This window comes from Esox lucius, chromosome 1 (assembly GCF_011004845.1).
Source record: "Esox lucius isolate fEsoLuc1 chromosome 1, fEsoLuc1.pri, whole genome shotgun sequence".
Taxonomy (NCBI): Eukaryota; Metazoa; Chordata; class Actinopteri; order Esociformes; family Esocidae; genus Esox; species Esox lucius.
In genome coordinates, this window is record NC_047569.1 from 16,560,701 (window position 1) to 16,581,927 (window position 21,227).

The following is a 21,227-nucleotide window of genomic DNA, read 5'->3' on the forward strand; positions in this document are numbered from 1 at the left end:
TGCTTGCATAATAATAAAAATAAAAACCCATTAAAGAGTTTGTTTGATCAGATATTAAACATCAGAATTGCAGGAACATATTGATTTAAGATCATACAACTCTAGGACAAGCTTTTATACCAGAAAATGCACAGTGAGTACTTCAGAGCTGTAGGTGGCGCTCAAAACTCATAGAAGACAACAAGCGTCGCCTATTCAAAACCGTAAGCTACTTCTACTCTGTCTAACGAGTTCACATTCTATTAAAATGTGTATTTTTACATAATTTAGTTTCCACATCTAGTTGATGTTACTTGTTATTATGAGCATTGCAGAGACCTAAACTGATTTAGCAGCTACTTGCTTTGTTTGGCTACTGTATGTGGCTAGCTAACGATAGCTAATACGGTACAGTACGTGGTAGTCGACTACAATAGGTACAACTTCTTAAGGTCTAACGTAAGATGTGTAAAACGTTACCATCTTGACTCATTGCCAACTATCGTAATATAACTAGCTAACGCCATATAACTAACTATGGTCTTTTTAGCTAGCTAGCATTACTTGTTGTCTAACTAGAGTACTTGTCGTCTTGGTCTGTGTTGGTGGTATATCTGACGTGATCATATTCAGCATAGTTTTTGTCCCCAGGTTTTAGGCGTGTGACTCCTGCAGTGCCGTCATGTCGGGTGTTGGTCCAGCTGTCCGTGTCAGCATCGAGTCGACATGCGAGAAGCAGGTTCAGGAGGTGTCTCTGGACGGGATGGAGACATATGTCCCTCCGTTGTCCATGTCCCAGAACCTGGCCAAGTTAGCCCAGAGGATCGACTTTGGCCAAGGCTCTGACTCTGATGAGGAGGGGGTGGAAGCAGAACCCCGGGACCCTCAGGAGTGGGGGAAAACAGAGGCAGAGGAGGATGAAGGTATGCTATTAGAGGCAGAGGAGGATGAAGGTAGGGATTTACAGGCAGGGGAGGATGAAGGTAGGGTATTTCATACCACATTCTCGTTTGCTTGCTGAAGTTTAATTCAACAATATATAACACTGTAAATGTATCTCATATTTTATTAAGTCCAGCCAGACAGCTATGTATTAATAGGATAAGCAATGAACCTGAACAGATTGATTTGTTGATATTCACTTTTCTTCTTCCAACTTCTCTTCTAGCCACGGTGAAGTTCCAGCCATCCCTGTGGCCCTGGGACTCGGTGCGTAACAACCTTCGCAGCTCCCTGACAGAGATGTGTGTGCTGTACGATGTCCTCAGTGTCGTCAAGGAGAAGAAGTACATGGCCCTGGACCCAGTGTCACAGGACCCCTCGGCCGGGAAGGTAGGATTAGTTAGGTGTCTTTACACTACAGTAGGTCTTGTACAGGACCTCAGTAATGTGGTACCTCTCAAGTTGCTGACACATTTTTAATTCTCTCCACTTGCACTGTTGTGGAACAACTAGTCTGACAAGGAGAGAGAATTCCTGGCACGCCATATTGCTTTTAAATGTTGTATAATATGGTCGGTTCAGATGGAGAGGGAACATTTTTCCCTGTTTGTAGGATTTCATACTGCTCACGTCTTCACAAAAGCCGTTTTGACAAGAGGGTCTGGGGGACCTCTGACTTTCTCATCTATTGAATTGTTAATGAGATAATGAGGCAAAAGCTATGAAACTAAGAGCCTGTATTCTGATGTGTACCCCCCACCCTCCAGACACCCCAGGTATTCCAGCTCATCAGTAAGAAAAAGTCTTTGGCCACAGCTGCTCAGCTGCTTCTGAAAGGGGCAGAGAAACTCAGTAAGTCAGTGGCCGAGAACCAGGAGAACCGAAGACAGAGGGATTTCAACTCAGAGCTGCTGCGGCTTCGCTCCCAGTGGAAACTACGCAAAGTAGGAGACAAAATCCTGGGAGATCTCAGTTACAGGAGCGCAGGTATGGAGGTCTTAATTCAAATGTGTAATTTGGTGTCTTTTCGGTATTTCCCACGTGCTGATTGTGTAAGCCTTATGTAAGCCCATTTCTAATGCCGTGTCTTTACAGGATCGTTGTTTCCTCACCCTGGCACATTTGAAGTGATAAAGAACACAGACATCAACCTGGACAAGAAGCTGCCGGAGGATTACTGTCCACTGAACGTCCAGATCCCCAGTGATCTGGAGGGATCCGCCTACATTAAGGTGAATGGAGCGAGCAGGTCCTTTGAACTTTTTCCCGACTTGATTGTGATTTAGATATTTGGTAGGGCATCTGAATCATCGTGTTGTCTTCCAGGTTTCAATCCAAAAACAGGCCCCTGACATTGGTGACCTGGGCACGGTGAACCTGTTCAGGAGGCAGCCTAAAGCTAAAGCAGGCACTCAGCCATGGCATGTAAAGCTGGAGGCTGCTCAGAACGTGCTGCTCTGTAAGGAGATCTTTGCCCAGCTGTCCCGGGAGGCAGTTCAGATCAAGTCCCAGATCCCCCACATTGTAGTCAAGAACCAGATCATCTCACAACCCTTCCCAGGTGAGGACTCTTATGTGTGTTTTCTAGCCTATATGAAAATGAATACTTATGTAACATGAAATCATTCATTTGGCAAAATTAGTGCAGTTGAAATGTTTACTTTTGCATGTGTATTACACAATATCAGGTATGCAGAGAGGAGCCCCACATGACATTTGTTTCACGATTAAGTTCTCTGTCTTCCTTGAAGGTCTCCAGCTGTCCATATCTTTGTGTCACTCCACTGGAGAGAAGAAGAACCAGAGGGCCTCGCCAGAGAAGCCTAAACCTGACGACCACCTCTACGTTCTAGAACATAACCTGCACCAGCTCATGCGAGAGGTGGGTCTCCTGTGTTAGTCACAGTGGTGGTTATTTCACGTTTAATTCTTAGAATGTTTGCCTGTTTAACAGTGGCAATGAGTATTACCACTAATGTCAGATTAAAGCTACACTGAATGAACATTCAAAATGTATGTCACATGCTTTGTTTTAGGACGGGTTTGTTGCTAATTGTCTGAACTCTGATTCATATTGACGAATATGAATGCCCCTCCCTCACCCTTGCAGTTCCACAAGCAGACTTTGAGTTCGATAGTGATGCCTCACCCGGCCAGTGCCCCCTTTGGCCACAAGAGGCAGCGTATGGCAGGGCCCATGGCCTACGACAAAGCAGAGATCTCAAGTCTGCAGCAGAATGAGGGCCTACTGGAGAAGATCATCAAGCAGGCCAAACACATCTTCCTGCGCAGTCGGTAGGCTGACTCCCAAACACACTACACAATACTCAGGCTAAGTGTTCTACCCAAAGCACCCTCTTATCTTTTTCATCGAATCAGTGAAATCTTTACCAAGTTAAGATTGTCCTTGTGATGGAATTTGCACTGGACAACAACTCTGACCGACTCCCCTTACCACTGTTTCAGGACTGCGCGGACCATCGACAGCTTGGCCAGCCGTATAGAAGACCCCCAAATCCAGGCCCACTGGTCCAACATTAACGATGTGTATGAGTCCAGTGTCAAAGTTCTCATCACCTCGCAGGGCTACGAGCAGATCTGCAAGTAAGTGGAGAAGAAGCAGTGGGGGCTGTCTAGGCCAACAGAGGCAGAGAACTGTCAAATTTATGGTGGTAGTTTTATATATTATTTGGGGGAAGGTGTTTGCAGAACAGTCCAAGAATGGCATTATTGTCTTTTTTAAGTATTTCTATGGTGATTATGTTTGAGTGGTACTAGATTGTCATACCTTTTTATTTCCCTTTTGCATCCCTGGATGTTCCCATGTACCCAACCTCTGTAATCTAAAGGTTAGCAGTGCTTGCAAGATCAAATGAGTGTGCACATGCTAACATTTTCAAAAGTCTTATCTAAAATATGTTTTGGATATCATAGCTCATGAACTAGTACAAGTAATGTAGAAAATGCTACTCAGTTTTTTCCTCAAAATAAGTACTAGACAGCAAAGCTCTTGATGCAGGAAGGTATTTCTCAGCTGTAACTGAGAAGAGTTGATTCTAGAAAACTAGCTACCTAGTTAGCAAACCAGATGGATAACTTCAGAGTATTTATCACATTTTAGAATGTTGAACAACCACTGTGTAGAATGCTGCCTCAAACGTTTGCAAGATTGTATTTAAACAGAGACACGATTTTTCTCCTCTGGTGCCTTCTTGGTTGTGGACTTGTGAACAAACATTGGGGGCTATCGCCTTGTTAAATTAAGAACTCGTCTTTATCTTAACGTATTGCAAGTCGGCTCCAGGTATTTACTTAAAAAGCTGCTGCCTATATTCTGATTTATTAAAGCATCGATAAGAGTTTTTTACTGACAGTATTTGAAAAACCTCCCTGTAGCCATTTCCAAATAACCTGGTAAGGAATGGAAAAGGGTGGTTCTACACTCAAACATCTAGAGAATCCCTGGAGCCCAAACGACATTCCTCAGCCCTGGAATGACGATCTACCCCCTCACACCCAAGTTTACCTGCAAGTGCCCTTCCCCAAGCAAGGGAGAGTGATGAGTTAGCTAACTTGCACCTCACAAGGAGCCTGACCGAAGAAGTTAGTCTAACCAAAAAATTTAGTTGTAAGTGACACTTCTTGGTCTCAGGCGTTGAACACCTGACTACAGTTTGTATTGATATCAACCCCATAACTTATCAAAGCTGTTCACTCGTCCCCTCAACGTAAATCAAGTGTGGAGGAGGCAGCTTTTGTAAACGCCACTTCAGAGAGCAATCCAAACCGTACCTGGTTTTGATGGGGATTCCCCTGGTTAGGGCAAAAACTTGGGGGTCCAGACAATAAGTGCAACCATTTTTATTGGTCAGTTATCCTGCTTTTCAGTGTTGGCAAAAGCTATGGTCTCTCGTTATTTTACCATGAAGAAAGAATGTTCAATGCCACGTGTGCAGGTCTATCCAACTGCAGCTGAACATCGGGGTGGAGCAGATCCGGGTGGTGCACAGGGACGGACGTGTCATCTCTCTCTCTCACCAGGAACAGGAGCTGCAGGACTTCCTGCTCTCACAGGTAAAGGAGACACCACCTACCACTGTTGATTGACCACAATGTTCAACTCGAACATAGCTAGAAACCTCACCAAACGCTTGGCATATCGACTTGAACAGTTTGTAGCTCCCTGTCTTGACTAGTGTTAGTAACATGGTTCCCTGGGTCTGTCCTGTGGTACTACAGATGTCTAGACTAGTGTTAGTAACATGGTTCCCTGGGTCTGTCCTGTGGTACTACAGATGTCTAGACTAGTGTTAGTAACATGGTTCCCTGGGTCTGTCCTGTGGTACTACAGAGGTCTAGACTAGTGTTAGGAACATGGTTCCCTGGGTCTGTCCTGTGGTACTACAGAGGTCTAGACTAGTGTTAGTAACATGGTTCCCTGGGTCTGTCCTGTGGTACTACAGAGGTCTAGACTAGTGTTAGTAACATGGTTCCCTGGGTCTGTCCTGTGGTACTACAGAGGTCTAGACTAGTGTTAGTAACATGGTTCCCTGGGTCTGTCCTGTGGTACTACAGAGGTCTAGACTAGTGTTAGTTACATGGTTCCCTGGGTCTGTCCTGTGGTACTACAGATGTCTAGACTAGTGTTAGTAACATGGTTCCCTGGGTCTGTCCTGTGGTACTACAGGTGTCTAGACTAGTGTTAGTAACATGGTTCCCTGTGTTGTAAAAAACCAAGGCCGCTCACTCTAAAACAAATGCACTAAAACTCAGGAACTTGTGAATCCAATAAACATTAATGAAAATCATAGAACAATGACAGTCACTAAAGCCCTTCTGCAGGCACACCCAAAGTTCCAAGACCTGGGCCATGGCTTTATACTGAAACATCCTGACGTATTCTACCATCTTCTTCCGCTTATCCGGGGCCGGGTCGCGGGGGCAGCAGTCTAAGCAGGGATGCCCAGACTTCCCTCTCCCCAGACACTTCCTCCAGCTCTTCCGGGGGGACACCGAGGCGTTCCCAGGCCAGCCGGGAGACATAGTCCCTAGGTCTTCCCCATAGTGTCCTAGGTCTTCCCCGGGGTCTCCTCCCGGTGGGACGGGACCGGAACACCTTCCCAGGAAGGCGTTCCGGAGGCATCCGAAAAAGATGCCCAAGCCACCTCAGCTGACCCCTCTCGATGTGGAGGAGCAGCGGCTCTACTCTGAGCTCCTCCCGGGTGACCGAGCTTCTCACCCTATCTCTAAGGGATCGCCCGGCCACCCTGCGGAGAAAGCTCATTTCGGCCGCCTGTATCCGGGATCTTGTCCTTTCGGTCATGACCCAAAGCTCATGACCATAGGTGAGAGTAGGAACGTAGATTGACTGGTAAATCGAGAGCTTCGAATGCGGCTCAGCTCTTTCTTCACCACGACAGACCGATACATCGACTGCATTACTGCAGAAGCTGCACCGATCCGTCTGTCAATCTCCCGTTCCATCCTTCCCTCACTCGTGAACAAGACCCCTAGATACTTAAACTCCTCCACTTGAGGCAGGCACTCTCCACCAACCTGAAGTGGGCAAACCACCCTTTTCCGACTGAGGACCATGGCGTATTCTGACCATCCTTTGTTGTCAGTCCCCTGGGTGGGGTTTACCTTTTGTCCCACAGCTCTCTTGAGGGTCCTTTGTTCAAACCAGTAAATTAAGACACACTCATGGTTCAAATTTGTGTCATTCCACAAGTACACAAAAGTAATAAACCTTTGGTCCATTGACATCAAGACACATGGTGATGCTCTGTTGAGGCACCTTGCTGCTAACACTCATGATTGTTCCCAAGACAAGATGCATACATCATGCATTGATGATCATACTGTTCATTGACTTATTATCTGTGTATGAAGTCATTATCTGTGCATATGAGTAACAATTATATATTCATAAAATGTGAGATTATAACGCATTGATTATAATGCATTCTTATAGAAATCCCCCACATATCCCCCCTTTGTGGCTTCATCAAAGCCACACAATCTAGACCAGAAAATGATAGGAGAAGTGGAGAACTCTGATCCAACAAGAGAGTTGAAATCAACCCAATTATTTAAAACAATCTTCTCAGTCAACCATCATCTGGAAGCCAAACCTCTTCTCCCTTTTTTGGCTGAGTGGAAGTAAAAGACTTACCAACCTATCCAATCGTGTGTGTGTGTGTGTGTGTGTGTGTGTGTGTGTGTGTGTGTGTGTGTGTGTGTGTGTGTGTGTGTGTGTGTGTGTGTGTGTGTGTGTGTGTGTGTGTGTGTGTGTGTGTGTGTGTGTGTGTGTGTGTGTGTGTGTGTGTGTGTGTGTGTGTGTGTGTGTGTGTGTGTGTGTGTGTGTGTGTGTGTGTGTGTGCAGATATTTTTCTGAGCCTTTGCAAAATATGGTGTTTCAAATGATTACATGTAAATGATATACTTATACAAATAAGGCAATTACTGTGACTACATGAGGAAGGACAATAGTGATTGTATGAGGTACTTAATCAAAATAAGTAGAAACAGGAGCAGCAGGAATACAAGAATATATGTAATTACAAAAGGAATAATAAACCATTCAATACTTCTACATACTAAGTTGGCTAACTGCCACCTAGGAACTCTAAACCATCTTTTTTTAGAGAACAGACCCACTCAGTGATCGATGCTCAGCAGTACACAGTCCTTGTCCGCAGTATTGGGGGTGGGCAGTCCCCCCTTTGGCACAAAGCACGGTTATAGGGTTCAGAATGGTGATAATGACCACCCCCAATACTGGGCCCATTGACATTTTACAATATCCTTTGCTACAGTACTGACAATGACTCTCTTATTATAGGGACAAGGATAGAGTCTACGCACTGGCCTATCATAAGTAGTAACATCCGGCAGTGGATTAGAAGGTTGCCGTCCATCAAACCGTTCAGGTGGGCGCAATTACCGTCCATTTGAATATAGACATCATCCATCTAGGCATAAATGCTGTCCACATGTGAGTCCATTGCCGGAGTGCTTTTGTCTCCAGGCAGACTGTCTCCTGTGATAAAGGGTGAATGGTCCCTGCAAGTACGTCCAACACCCGGTTTAACTGATCATCCGCACCCCGAAATGGGTAGCGGGAGGGTCCACTGTCGACAGTGCAAGGGGCTCCAATATTTGTCCACACACTGACCCGGATATCCAGGACCTGGACTGACCACTGGACCGTGGTTTGACTCTGGGGCTCCGTGCCGGAGCATCTGGTCCTTCAAGGTCTTAGTGATGATCTGAGGAGGGGAACCAGACAACATGATACTTCTGCCATTAAGGGCAATACTATCCCTGTCACGACTCCTACCTTAGCAAGAATGGCCCCCCTTTTTCCTAGTGACAGCTCTAACCAATCCCCAGTGTGAGCCTCTCTCTGTCTGCATTGTCCCTCACTTCCTGTCTCAATCGTTTACGTTTGGTAATGGCCTGAGTAAACGTACCTTTCGGGGCAGTGTTATTTGGGATGAAAGTACAACACTGCTCTCCAAACATAACACAGACACCACCCTTCTCCGCTAGGATCCAGTTTAGGGCCTGTCTATTCTTGTGTGTCATCTTACTGGTTGCATGTAGTTGCTCACCTAGGGCTGTCATTGCTGCCTCAGTGTAATTGATAAATCTCTGCTGATTGTAGTGTATGTAATTATCTGTACCGATGAAGACTGCAGTTCTTATCCCTATGTTTATCAGACTGTAAGGCATTATCCCTGCTACCAGTGCTGCTGTGCATACCTCATTCCTCCTGTCCAGGTCAGTGTCTGGGTTACTAAAGTCATTTGGGGGGTTCTGTAATGTCAGTCAAAGTCGGTGGGGTTGGTGGTGGGGAACTCTTAACAGGAGAGTCGGGCCCCCCTTGGATGTCACCTGTGGACTCACCGGTTGAGCAATCTCCTTCACCGTCTCCTGCCCCGTCCCTCCTTGGATCAGTAGGATCAGCCACTGCCCCAAGATGTTCAGCAGCAGGCTGACCGTCGTCACTCTCCATTCCCCGGCTCAACGTCTCTCCTCCGCGGGACATCGGTTCCTCCGGCGCAGAGGCCATTTCCTTGGTCACTGAGGGTGCCAAGCCTTCCCCCTCTTGCTCTTTGTCCCCATCTGGAACATCAGCGTCCTCACCCCCCTCCTGTTGACCTGCTCCTCGTGGGACCTTGGTACAGGGGTTGAGGTGATACCAGGTGTCGCAGCCCTCCACCCATACTGTTGTCGGTGTGGCTTGGATCACCTTGAAGGGGCCTTCTCGTCTTGGCTCGTTCCACCTCCTCCTGAAGACCCTGGTGTAGACCTGGTCTCCTGGAACCACTGCTCTGGGCTGATCGTCCTCTGCTCCGACACCCGTGTACTTTCCTGTTTGTAGATAAGCGCATGTATAGTAAGTCGTTTTCCGATATATTCCCTGAACTCCAACTCCAATCGCTTCAGAGGAGGCCCTTCATGAGATCCTTAAGGCACAGGTTTAGGCATTGGTCGCCCCGTAAGCATTTCATGCAGTGTTAGATGTGTGGTTCTGTTTGCTTCCATGCGACAGCTCATTAGTGCTAGTGGTAGAGCACCAATCCAGTTCAATCCTGCACTGGCACAGATCTTATTGATCTTGGCTTTTAATGTGCCATTTGCTCTCTCCTCCATGCCCTGGGACTGGGAGTGATAAACACATCACAGCCTCTGTTTGATGTTGAGGTGTTGAATCACCTGCTTCAGTGTTGACCCATTGTCAGAACTGATATCTGACGGAATGCCGAATCTAGGCATCACCTACCAAGGAGCAGGAATTTTATCACCATTCCTGCTCCTTGGTAATTCAAGGGGGTCGCTTCTATCCACCTACTGAACCTGCCAGTCACCACCAGCACGTACAATTTTCCATGGATAGGTCTTATCATATCCACATAGTCCATGACTAAATGTCTGAAGGCCCTTCTGGTGTTGGAATGTGGCCCAATGACATCACTATTCTCTTTCTTGTTTTGTTTTTTCGCACACACCTCACAGTCTGTGAGAGCTGCATATACGGTGACCAAAAGCCCTGTTGTGCAACCTTTCTCATAATCTCCCCCTCGTGCAATGGTCAAAACCATGCGCATTTGTGATTAAAACCCTAAGGAGGGCAGAAGGTGCCACCAGGAGCCCCATGTGGGCTCTCCACGAGCCTGTGTCATCTCTCGTAGCACCCGTCTGTAGCCACAAATCTTTCTCATACACATTCGCTCTTGCTTGCGTCCTGATGACATCATCCATACCAGGGGCTGCCTCAACCGGTATCATTGGTGCTAAAACAGCTGTATGACACTTTGACGCTACCTTGGCTGCCTCATCTGCAGCGTTGTTACCCTGGATAATATGGTTATTGCCTTTCCTGTGGGCCTGTCATTTAGCAATAGCCACCTGTCGTGGGAGCACCAGCGACACCATGAGGTCCTGAATATGATGTAGAATAGGAGTTCCATCTGTTTTCCTAAATCTCCTTTGTTCCACCGAGCTCCAAACAGAGGACATACCCTGTGTGCGTAAGCAGAGTTCGTAACTTTAACCCCCCCCTTCCCTGCACGCGGCTGTCAGCGCCTTGAATTCTGCTAGTTGAGCAGAGCAAGGCTGTGGACAGGCTGGACTCATGACTATGTGAAACTGACCTTGATGATCCCTCCTGACCACAGCAAATCCTGCATGATTATCATCAATGTCTCTGTAACAAGAACCGTCCACAAAGAACTCTTCCTCGGCCCCCTCAACTGGGAGTGAGAGAAGCTCCGGTCGAAGTCTGGTAAAGGTTAATGACTCGGCCACACGGTCATGAGGCTCTCCCTCATAGTCTAAGGGGATTCTCTCTGCTGGATTTACAGTAGCACACTTCTTAATGGGGACATCTGGATAAGTCAACAAAGGCAAGTAATCCAAGAGCCTAACATTAGTCGCCACAAATGTCCCTTGCTCAATCAACTCTGTCACCTTGTGGTGAGTGTGGACAATCACTGGATAACCCAGGGTGATGGTGGACGCTTTGTTAGCATATTGAACGGCAGCTATCCCTTGATAAACACGGTGGATAACCTTGTCCCACAGAATCTGTTTTTGTGCCGTAATATGCAATGGGTTGTTTTTTCCTTCAAATACATGTGTCCTGCATCAATACCGCTGTAGCACGTCCCTTGGCTCTGTTGGCAACATGTGACAGAAAGGGTTTAGTGTAGTCTGGTGTACCCAGGGCAGACGCAGACTGCATGTCCCGTTGAATTGTCTCAAAAGCTGCTAGTGCATCACAGTTCCACTTGGCATTCAACTGCTGCTGTCCGGGGTGTCTTTGTGAGTTCTCTTAGTGGTGCTGCTTTGATCGCATAGTCTTCTATCCAGTCTCAGCGAAACCTAGTCATCCCTAAAAAGGTTTACATCTGGCTTACCGTTTGGGGAAGCGGCGCATTGCTTATTCCCTCTGGCTGATTTGGGGAGTAATGGTCCTGCCAATATGCTCAACTTCTGTTTGACAGTATTGTAGCTTTTTCTGCGACACCTTGTGACCCCCCTCTGCTAATCTCTGCAACACTTTAATGCACTTTAAATTTCTCCAACGGGGGAGCCCATATCAGTACATCATCTACATACTGGGTCAGTGTTCCCTCCAAGACAACCTCCTCTAAATCTGCCTTCAGAACCTGATTTAAAATATGTGGGGAGTGTTTATACCCTTGGGGTAGGTGCGTATATCTGTATTGTTTACCCCCATAAGTAAAAGTGAACAGATGCCTGCACTCCTCTGCTAAGGGGACACTGATAAAGGCGCCCCATGAATCAATCATGCCGAAAATCTCAGTTGGGACATTGGTTAATAGTGTGTGTGGGTTTGGGACGTTGGCTAAACAGTCCTCCACTCTGTCATTAATGGGTCGTAACTCGTGGACCAGTCTCCACTTTCTCCCGGGCTTGACCTTAAAGAACACAGGGTTTGCTGATTTAACAAGCCCTACATCTGTGTCATGCTGAGACCATAGCTGCTGTGGAACCGCCTGTTCCATTTCCTTGCTTAACTGTTCCTGTCTGTCTTCGGTCTTTCCTATCTGTACCTGCTGACCTGTAGTGACTTCCACTTCCTGAGGTTCCCCAACCCTATCTGCAAACCAAATAATTTTAATTAGACCATTTTCAGGAGATCAGAGAATCAGAGTTTTTTTTTTCGGGGCGTCCGCTCGTAGTTAGATTTACTGGAGCAGTCATAGGTTTTAACTGCGTTTGTCCCAAGAATCCTATTGTCTTTGTATATTTACCGTACCTGGGGAGGTGAGAGGTGTAATTTGGACTTACACAAGTGTAAGTAGCTCCAGTGTCTACCATCATTGGTGTGCCTCTGTTATTTATCTGAACCTGCAGCATCGGTTCTTTATCAGTTTGCAATGTTACCGCTGCGAACTGACCCTCCCCATTGCCGGGGTTTGAGTTGGTGATCCATGGGTTTGTTAGACAATGTTTCTTGTTGTGCCCCTCCTGCTTATATTCCCAACAGACCCCTTGTGGACCTCTCTGTTCTTTTTGCGTCTGATTCCTTACTTTACTTTGCCATTGTTTAGGGGGCTGTGTTTACACATTTACTACTGGTGGTTTAGGAGGGGCATGTTGAGCCTGCGGCTGCTGTGCTGGGGGTTGACCTACCTGGAGGACTGGTGCCGCGGTGCCCTCCCCTGGAGGACTGGTGCCGCGGTGCCCTCCCCTGGAGGACTGGTGCCGCGGTGCCCTCCCCTGGAGTGCTCACTGTTGTCACCGGGGCTTTTTCCTTTTTTTCAGTTCATCCAGCTGCAGTTGGGTGAGCTTTCTCTGAATGTCTTTCCCCTGTTCAGACAGTCTTTCTCTGAATGTCTTTCCCCTGCATGGATGAAATAGTCTCTGAACTCTTTGTGTGATTTTGATGTTGTCCGTCCCACTTCATCATGGATCAAATGACCGCCCATCTCCAGTGGTACTTCCTATCATCCATGTCATACCGCCATCACTCAGCACCGTCTCCGCTTTGGTCGTACCCAGCACTGACCAGCAGGGCTTTGATGTCTCCCGCCGCCAGTATCTTACCCCTCATAAATTCTTCTAGCGCTCTTATCCATTTTCCAGCCCCATTATGTAGATTGTCAGTCTCACAACCAAGCCCTCCAAATCCTGTGTTGTCCAAGGCACATAATGATGCTTTGTCCAAGTCCACTCTTTCTAAAACAAATGCACTACAACTCAGGAATCCAATTGACTTTAATGAAAATCATAGAACAAAGACAGTCACTAAAGCCAGGCCCTTCTGCAGATAAACCCAAAGTTCCAAGACCTGGGCCATGGCTTTATACAGAAACATCTTACATTATGTATTCTGACCATCCTTTTGTGTAAAACTTTTGTCCCACAGCTCTCTTGAGGGTCCTTTGTTCAAACCAGTAAATGGCTAAAATTTGTGTCATTCCACAAGTACACAAAAGTAATAAACCTTTGGTCCATTGACATCAAGACACATGGTGATGCTCTGTTGAGGCACCTTGCTGCTAACACTCATGATTGTTCCCAAGACAAGATGCATACATCATGCATTGATGATCATACTGTTCATTGACTTAATATCTGTGTATGAAGTCATTATCTGTGCATGTCAGTAACATATTAATATATTCATAAAGTGTGAGATTATAACATTGGTTATAATGCATTCTTATAAAAATCCCTCACATTAGTAACATGGTTCCCTGGGTCTGTCCTGTGGTTCTACAGATGTCTAGACTAGTGTTAGTAACATGGTTCCCTGGGTCTGTCCCGTGGTTCTACAGATGTCTAGACTAGTGTTAGTAACACGGTTCCCTGGGTCTGTCCTGTGGTTCTACAGATGTCTAGACTAGTGATAGTAACATGGTTCCCTGGGTCTGTCCTGTGGTACTACAGGTGTCTAGACTAGTGTTAGTAACATGGTTCCCTGGGTCTGTCCTGTGGTATTACAGATGTCTAGACTAGTGTTAGTAACATGGTTCCCTGGGTCTGTCCTGTGGTACTACAGATGTCTAGACTAGTGTTAGTAACATGGTTCCCTGGGTCTGTCCTGTGGTACTACAGATGTCTAGACTAGTGTTAGTAACATGGTTCCCTGGGTCTGTCCTGTGGTACTACAGATGTCTCAACACCAGGTTCATGCGGTTCAGCAGCTGGCTAAGGTGATGGGCTGGCACGTCCTCAGCTTCAGTAACCACGTGGGCCTAGGCTCCGTGGAGAGCATCGGAAACGCCTCCGCCATCACAGTCGCGTCCTCCAACGGGGAATATGCCATCTCAGGTACCACCCTTACATCAATGTGATCCCACTAAAACCACGCAGAGAATTTGTTTGAAAACGCTTGTCTCCTTATTCCTGGATTGTACCTCTGTAACTTGGTTGCATATATACAGGGCTAATGTCTTTTGATCACATAAGGCAAACTGTTTGCTCCTTTTTCCTGTTGACAATGACTGAATGTGTTGTATCTTTAATCCAGTTCGTAATGGTCCGGAGAGTGGCTGTAAAGTCCTGGTCCAGTTCCCACGCAGCCAGAGCAAGGAGCTGCCCAAGTCTGATGTAATCCAGGACGGGAAGTGGAACCACCTGCGAGGGCCCTATAAGGAGGTCCACTGGAGCAAGATGGAGGGACGCAACTTTGTCTACAAGATGGAGCTGCTCATGGCCGCCCTCACCCCCTGTCTTTAGATCTAGCTACCACTATTAGACACACTCTCTTTCTCTTGGATTTTCACACATTCCTACTTAAGTCATGTGGAAAAACTTGTCAGATCTTGAAATTATGTTTGTAGATTTGCCTGAGCATTTGACATGCGTGTACCTGTGCAAACCTGTCTATTTTACATTCATTTACATTGATAGAAACCTCAGACCTCTGTCAGCTGTGAAAAATAAATGTATTTGTTTCCACAATCCTTCATATGTTTGTGAAATTAGTGAAGTGGTGATATTTACATGCTTCCAATGTGTTGATTTATAAAACAGCAGTCTTTTATCTCAGATTGTTTTTTTAGGAAGTCTGATCTGGCATTTTTAAAGATCTTCATCTCAGAGAGCTTGCAACTCGGTTTCTCCATTCACTAGGAAAGGAAATATAGAAATGAAATGACACATCAACACACTACACCGAAGAAGAACAATTACAATCATCTCTAAATGAATCTATTTCACCGAAGCTATCCTGAATGTTTTTACCTGGCATCTGCCTCCTGCCGTTCCATGCCTTCAGCCGGCGGTAAGCATTGTCCATGAGCCACATGGAGAGCATGAGAAAGCCAGCCAGAAAGGCCAGCACTAACGTAAACACTGACAGGTACTGAAGGTCCTCATACAGGATCTCTACAATGCAGACAGAGCACACGTGGTCAATCCTCCATTCTGTTGAACTGCTCCTAAAGATACTGTTCTGGTACACCATAAGGCTGAGAGGAAATGCGGCATCCAAAAACAACTCAGAACTCTGAATTGTCAGACCTGCAATTTCTGTACTTTCAGGACGACTGGTAAAATGGAAAGAAAATAATGCTTTCTGGGGTTTTCATTTTTCAGGGCATTGCTACTTTTCTTAGGAACTCTGTGATAATCCTTATGCTTGGATTTTCCAAACAAGATATCACTCATTTTTTATTTTTTTTCCTGAGGTCTCCATTCTCTTGAAATCACCAAAAGCTCTTCTGAATATCAGAGATGATAACAGAAGGCCTGCGATAACTCACCTTCCACCGTCAAGACAAATCCAGCGTCTCTGCTGCTCCCAGACAGTTCACTCACTCTGATGACATAGAATCCCGCGTCCTGAACGCGTAGGTCTGACAGTCCCATAGATCCATTGCTATAGGTGTGGACTCTGTCCGTGTACTCCTCTGATATATTGGTAAGCCCCCCTGGCTGCCAGGAACTAATGTCCCTGCTCACCATGCCAGACATGAAGGTCCACTGTATGGTGGGAATCCCAAGGCAGGAGATGTCCACAGAGAACAGTACATCCTGTTGGACAGACCTGGTCAGACTCTGCCGATAGGACCGGATTGAGATGGCTCCAGCTGCCAGAGAAAGTGAATAGCAGAGGGATGTAGAGAGAAACACTGGTGGTTTATGTATTACATAGAGTAAAACTGTTCTACCTGATTTGAATTTCAATTAAAAATGTAAATAATAACAAAATGCTGTGTTATTGATATGCTATCAGCATAGTCATTTCCTGACTCCTGTAGTGACTAAAATATATTACTTTTGCCATGTCTTTTTTTTTGTTAGAAGGTTTTAAATCTTTCTGAATGTCAAGGACCCCCAGATAATTTTTTGCAGGTTGCTGATGTTCTCCTAACACATTTACAAACAATGCCAATGGTAATACTGCATTTCAACATATTTGGCCATGAGGCTAAGAGAAAATATTGCTGTTTTTATGCAAAATCCGCTCTTCAGTGCACATACATTTCATTATCATTGGGGGTGGATAGGAAAAACAGGAGGACTGATCAGTACAGTATGTTGAAGTCAATATTGAATTTTGCCAATTAGACATTTGAATCCCACATTTTTTAACATAGCACTAGCCTTTTCCCTACACTGCAACTACCAGTTAATATTTACCTTTTCCGTCCACAAGAGACATTACATAATATATCGGTCTTATTTCATAAAATAAATACTGTGAGATGACACACAGGCATGTGATTCTTGTTGTTTGCTTCATCCAAACCTAACCAGTAAAACAGACTGGAAGGTAAAACAGCTGCAGTGAGCCTCACTTTGCAAACATCGAGTTTGTTTGCACGTGTCATTTAGCAGTGGGAGTTGTTAAACTTTGTCTCAAGTCAGTCTTTAAACCAAACGGATTTGTAAAAACTTGGTGAGGTTTAGAAAAACTAGATCGCGTTATTCTAGTTACCACAGGCTTCTGTGGCAGTCTCTCTTTAATTACACATTCTTATTTAGCCTCGCTCAAACTTGCCAAACGGATTGGTTTTGTATTAAGTGTATCTACAGGCCTACCTTGCTATCCTGCTTTCTGTAGTTTTCTCTTGCGAAACGTGTTACAATCAATGTGAATTACAGCCTTAGATACACCAGTCCAACTAGAAGAGGGTGCATAAAGGATAAGGCATGCTCATATCACTCTACAACAGCAGGCATGGAATGTCATTTACCATGCTATTATTTGAATTCACAGGTACAATCCAAATCAGAACAAAAGCAATACAAAAAGTTTGTCAACTGATACCAGTACAAAGTTTCTTCTTAAAGGGCATGGCAAATATATAGAACATTGGACACCCTGAGACAAATATTGACGTGCCCTAAAACTCACATCTGTATTGTCGTATATGTAACCATGCACACAGAGGTGTTTCCATGTATGATATAATACACACCTAGCTGGCACACATATAATAGGACACTGAGGAAAAGACTGACTTCCTGTGTGCCCCAGATCCTCGAAAACCACATTAGAACCCCCGATCCATCAGTTCTATCACCAGAACAAAGAATCTACAGGCTCATCCTACATTGTAGAACGCTGGTTTTCATCTCCTGTCAATAATCCCGTTTCAGGTGTTGCTTCTTTTTATTTTCAGTGTGTTATTTACGTCTTCTCTGGTGAAAAAGGGTCTCTCTTGTTGGTGCTGTTCTCTTCTGTCCGATGTGTTCTCAAGCAACTGAGGCAAATCTGCCATGCATACCTGCTCTAGTGTCGATCTACCTATCAGACAGGTTCAGCCGGAGATAACTGAATAAACATCACACAGGGACACACAGGGAGAGGCAGCCAATGACAGAGAAAACACTAAGCAGACACACTAAGGAAAAGACATACACACACACGCCTATACTCCCTCCCTCCCTCACTGCCATAAATGAGCACCATTGTGGGGTAATCGAATGCTGTTTGAGCTTGAACGCGGCTTGCTGAGCCAGTTAGGACAAGGAGTGTCTGTTCACAGATCTGTTCTAAGTTGACTGCACCTCTTTATAATGCCATCATGAATTGCGAACACATCTGGGCAGGGATTCATTGAAACCGTGGCAATGTTTATGATGTGGCTTCATTTATCATAGTCCCATGTCCACACATATCTATTCTGGAAAAATGAGAACTTACCTGTAAGTGGGGTTTGTATAGAGTGCCAATGTACTGTACATGTAATGTCTGGAATAGGGGTGATTGTAGGTACTGTTGTTCAAGTTAAAGTTTGAATTGAGCTTACCCATTGTGGCAAAGGATTTCTTTTGGAAGTCACATATTTAACTCAGTAATACTAAGTCAATGTTTTACTCAGTTTACTTTTCTTTTCAAGAACTTTGGTCCTGCTTTGTCAGTCTGAAGTCTTGAATATGCTTTAACTAATTGGATGATTCATTTATTTCACTTATTCAACTGCTGCCTGTCATTATTAACATGTCTAGAGTTTATTTCTTTATTGTAGTTTATAGCTCACATTCCAACACTATTCTATTTTACCTGAAGAGGGCAGTGTTAACCATTAGCCACCTTTCTCAATGAAGTTACCATTTGTTTATTCATTTGGATCCTGTTTTGTTTTTGCAAAACACAAAAAAGTTGCGGTAGCTACTCTTCCTGAGGTCTACACAAAACAAGACTAATATAACTGATCGACAAGAACAGTCACACGAATGCACTTTGCAACTGGTTCTAGTTGTGCAATGAAAATGGAAAGTGCAATGGAAAAACACTAACAAAAACCAGCTGTTGCACGTGATACAGCCACTAGAGTGCCTTCCTGGTGAATACTTTAATGTTGTCCTCCCACCTGAGATTGAGATGGGGATATTTGAGCCCTTAAAGGGATAGTTCTCCCAAATAAGAAAAGTGCACATTGATGTCTTTAGCCAGTAATCAGTCAATGGACAAGGTTTGATAAGAATCCTTGCTTTGGTTTAATCCTGGCTGTTTGTGGCTCCAAGCCTGTCCAGTTTCAGAGATATTCAATAGCATCTTTTGCGCTTCATATTGACAGTGTCCGAAAGTCACTAAAATTGATTTTAAAGCTCAACAGAGACCATTACTTAAATTGGTGTTGTCTCTGAGACTTGTGAGATTTGTTTATGACCGGTTGCAGTTGAACAGTGGATGTACTTGTGGTGACGAACCTCTCAAATTCAATGAAGGATGGAGATTGTGTTTTCTGGCCATACTTTTTCCAACTTAGTGTTATGTAATTCATCTTAGTTTGGCAATACAATTTCATTTGAATTTTTGTGAAGTTTGGTTACAGCAGCCTGATCTGTTAATCGATCATCAATCACTGGGCTCTAACCCGTCTAACAGTCAGCCATTGTTTGAACATTAGCCTAACGTCCCAATTGTCTTTTTTGTCTATTAATAAACTTTCTGGTTTAACTTTAAGATGAACTAATACATTGTCACATTCTGTCACACAGGACTGCTGTTTACAGTCCAGAAATAATTGGACACTGACACAAGTTTTGTCATTTTGGCTGTTTACAAAAAATATATTCAAGTTACAGTTAAATAATGAAGATGGGCTTGAAGTGCAATCTCTCATCTTTTTTTTAGGATATTCACACCCAAATTGGAGGAAGGGGTTTAGGAATTACAGCTCTTTAATGTGTAGCCCCCTCTTTTTCAAGGGAGTGAAGAACCCTCTTCAGGGGGTAGGCATATGATTATCCAAGTCTAACATAAAGAGAAGATTTCACAAGACCAAATACAGAGGATTCACCACAAGGTGCAAACCATTCAAAAGCCTCAAGAATAGAAAGGCCAGATTAGACTTTGCCAAAAACATCTAAAATAGCCAGCCCAGTTCTGGAACCATGTTTTTTGGACAGATTAAACTAAGATCAACCTGTACCAGAATGATGGGAAGAAAAAAATAATGGAGAAGGCTTGGAACGGATCATGATCCGAAGCATACCACATCATCAGTAAAACACAGTGGAGGCAGTATGATGGCATGGGCATACATGGCTTAGAAGTGGAATATTCTGCAATGGCCGAGTCAATCACTGGATCTCAACACGATCGAGCATGCATTTCACTGGCTGAAGACAAAACTTAATGTAATGTGAGATGAAGAAACAGAAATGAGCTGTATGTCCTCTAACTTAGATCTGCTCTGACTTCCCATCCATGTCCAAGTTATAATAAAGCCATGTAAACCCTTACTTTTTACTATAAAGAATTTCTGTAAAAGCATACACACCTAACCCAGTATGAAAACATATTATGTGCCATGTTTTTTCTTATCACTAATAAATGTTTTTGTGTTCTGTTTAAGTATATTCTTGGGCTTTGACGGAATGTAGTCCAGCTGGTTAGATTCTTTCACCAACTGTTTTATTCTCATTATTTCAATGGGGCTGACATGTTATTGTCTGGTTTGCATGCTCAGATGCACTTTCACTTTCCAGACTACATTCCTCAAGAAGTTAAAGAGAAAAGGAAAACACTTTAAAATGTTATAAGCAGGTGAACTTACAAACAAACAAACACGAAAATAGATTGCCTTAAAAAACTGATAGGAAGTGTTATCAAACCAAAAGGGGGATGGAGCGCATCGGTCAGCTGAGGTGGAGGAGTGGATGTTAGCCAGGGGTCCAGTGGAGGGTGGAGCACGTTGGTCAGCTGAGGTGGAGGAGTGGATGTTAGCCAGGGGTCCAGTGGAGGGTGGAGCACGTTGGTCAGCTGAGGTGGAGGAGTGGATGTTAGCCAGGGGTCCAGTGGAGGGTGGAGCACGTTGGTCAGCTGAGGTGGAGGAGTGGATGTTAGCCAGGGGTCCAGTGGAGGGTGGAGCACGTTGGTCAGCTGAGGTGGAGGAGTGGATGTTAGCCAGGGGTCCAGTGGAGGGTGGAGCACGTTGGTCAGCTGAGGTGGAGGAGTGGATGTTAGCCAGGGGTCCAGTGGAGGGTGGAGCACGTTGGTCAGCTGAGGTGGAGGGGTGAATGTTAGCCAGGGTTGCCTTTTTTATATTGTGCTCTGCCAAGTTCCTGCATGTTAAAATGTGGTTGTTGGACCATGAATATGCCATGAATACTTCCTGGTTGATCGAGCAGAGTGAATAGAAGCAGAAAGATGGATTGCTGAGATGTACATTGGAGGACAGTTGTTGATTTTCCGCTCTTCGGACCCTGATGAGTTATAGAGTTGAGACAGTTCCATAATTGAAAATTAGGAAAATGGGGGGTGGGGATTATTACAAAGAGATGCAATCAATGTCAAGGTTTAAACCAGATATCCAAGCTCCTCCTTTTTTTTACCCACATTACTGAAATTTCTCTTTGAA

General features: G+C 44.9%; 2 protein-coding genes and 1 long non-coding RNA gene across 6 annotated transcripts; 1 reads left to right on the top strand and 2 right to left on the bottom strand.

Moving 5' to 3' along the window:
* Positions 1-84: 84 nt before the first annotated feature.
* med17 (mediator complex subunit 17) lies at positions 85-14,870 on the top strand. 4 transcript variants are annotated; one of them, XM_010877570.4, is made up of 13 exons: positions 86-203; positions 631-886; positions 917-932; positions 1,148-1,311; positions 1,689-1,908; positions 2,017-2,153; positions 2,248-2,482; positions 2,673-2,803; positions 3,032-3,216; positions 3,388-3,525; positions 4,878-4,995; positions 14,076-14,235; positions 14,435-14,870. In XM_010877570.4, exons 2-13 carry the CDS (start codon positions 662-664, stop codon positions 14,641-14,643), a joined length of 1,938 nt encoding a protein of 645 aa, XP_010875872.1. In that variant the 5' UTR covers positions 86-203; positions 631-661; the 3' UTR covers positions 14,644-14,870. The 4 variants fall into 4 exon arrangements, with proteins under 4 accessions (XP_019903493.1, XP_010875872.1, XP_010875788.1 ...); XM_020047934.2 differs by having other exon boundaries at positions 85-203; positions 631-932; XM_010877486.4 differs by lacking the exon at positions 917-932 and having other exon boundaries at positions 89-203; positions 631-902.
* On the bottom strand, positions 7,715-12,810 carry LOC117593999. The gene is made up of 3 exons (XR_004575447.1): positions 12,592-12,810; positions 8,833-9,300; positions 7,715-8,192 (listed from the first exon to the last, which is right to left on the bottom strand). It is a non-coding gene; the product is annotated as an uncharacterized LOC117593999 (long non-coding RNA).
* A 74-nt stretch (positions 14,871-14,944) lies between the features above and the next one.
* LOC105014937 lies at positions 14,945-21,103 on the bottom strand. The gene is made up of 5 exons (XM_034293446.1): positions 21,036-21,103; positions 20,482-20,903; positions 15,672-15,998; positions 15,151-15,294; positions 14,945-15,035 (listed from the first exon to the last, which is right to left on the bottom strand). Exons 1-5 carry the CDS (start codon positions 21,101-21,103, stop codon positions 15,004-15,006), a joined length of 993 nt encoding a protein of 330 aa, XP_034149337.1. The 3' UTR covers positions 14,945-15,003.
* Between the last annotated feature and the right edge of the window lie 124 nt (positions 21,104-21,227).

Bases quoted from the DNA above. Each gene is read 5' to 3' on its own strand.
- med17 (XM_020047934.2), top strand. From the start codon at position 662: ATGTCGGGTGTTGGTCCAGCTGTCCGTGTCAGCATCGAGTCGACATGC. The intron at 933-1,147 runs GTAGGGATTTAC...CTTCTCTTCTAG, and splicing joins AGAGGCAGAGGAGGATGAAG to CCACGGTGAAGTTCCAGCCA. The intron at 3,526-4,877 runs GTAAGTGGAGAA...CCACGTGTGCAG, and splicing joins GGCTACGAGCAGATCTGCAA to GTCTATCCAACTGCAGCTGA.
- LOC105014937 (XM_034293446.1), bottom strand. From the start codon at position 21,103: ATGGAACTGTCTCAACTCTATAACTCATCAGGGTCCGAAGAGCGGAAA. The intron at 15,999-20,481 runs GTTTGATAACAC...TTTCTCTGGCAG, and splicing joins TGCGCTCCATCCCCCTTTTG to CTGGAGCCATCTCAATCCGG. The intron at 15,295-15,671 runs GTGAGTTATCGC...TCTGCATTGTAG, and splicing joins ATTTGTCTTGACGGTGGAAG to AGATCCTGTATGAGGACCTT.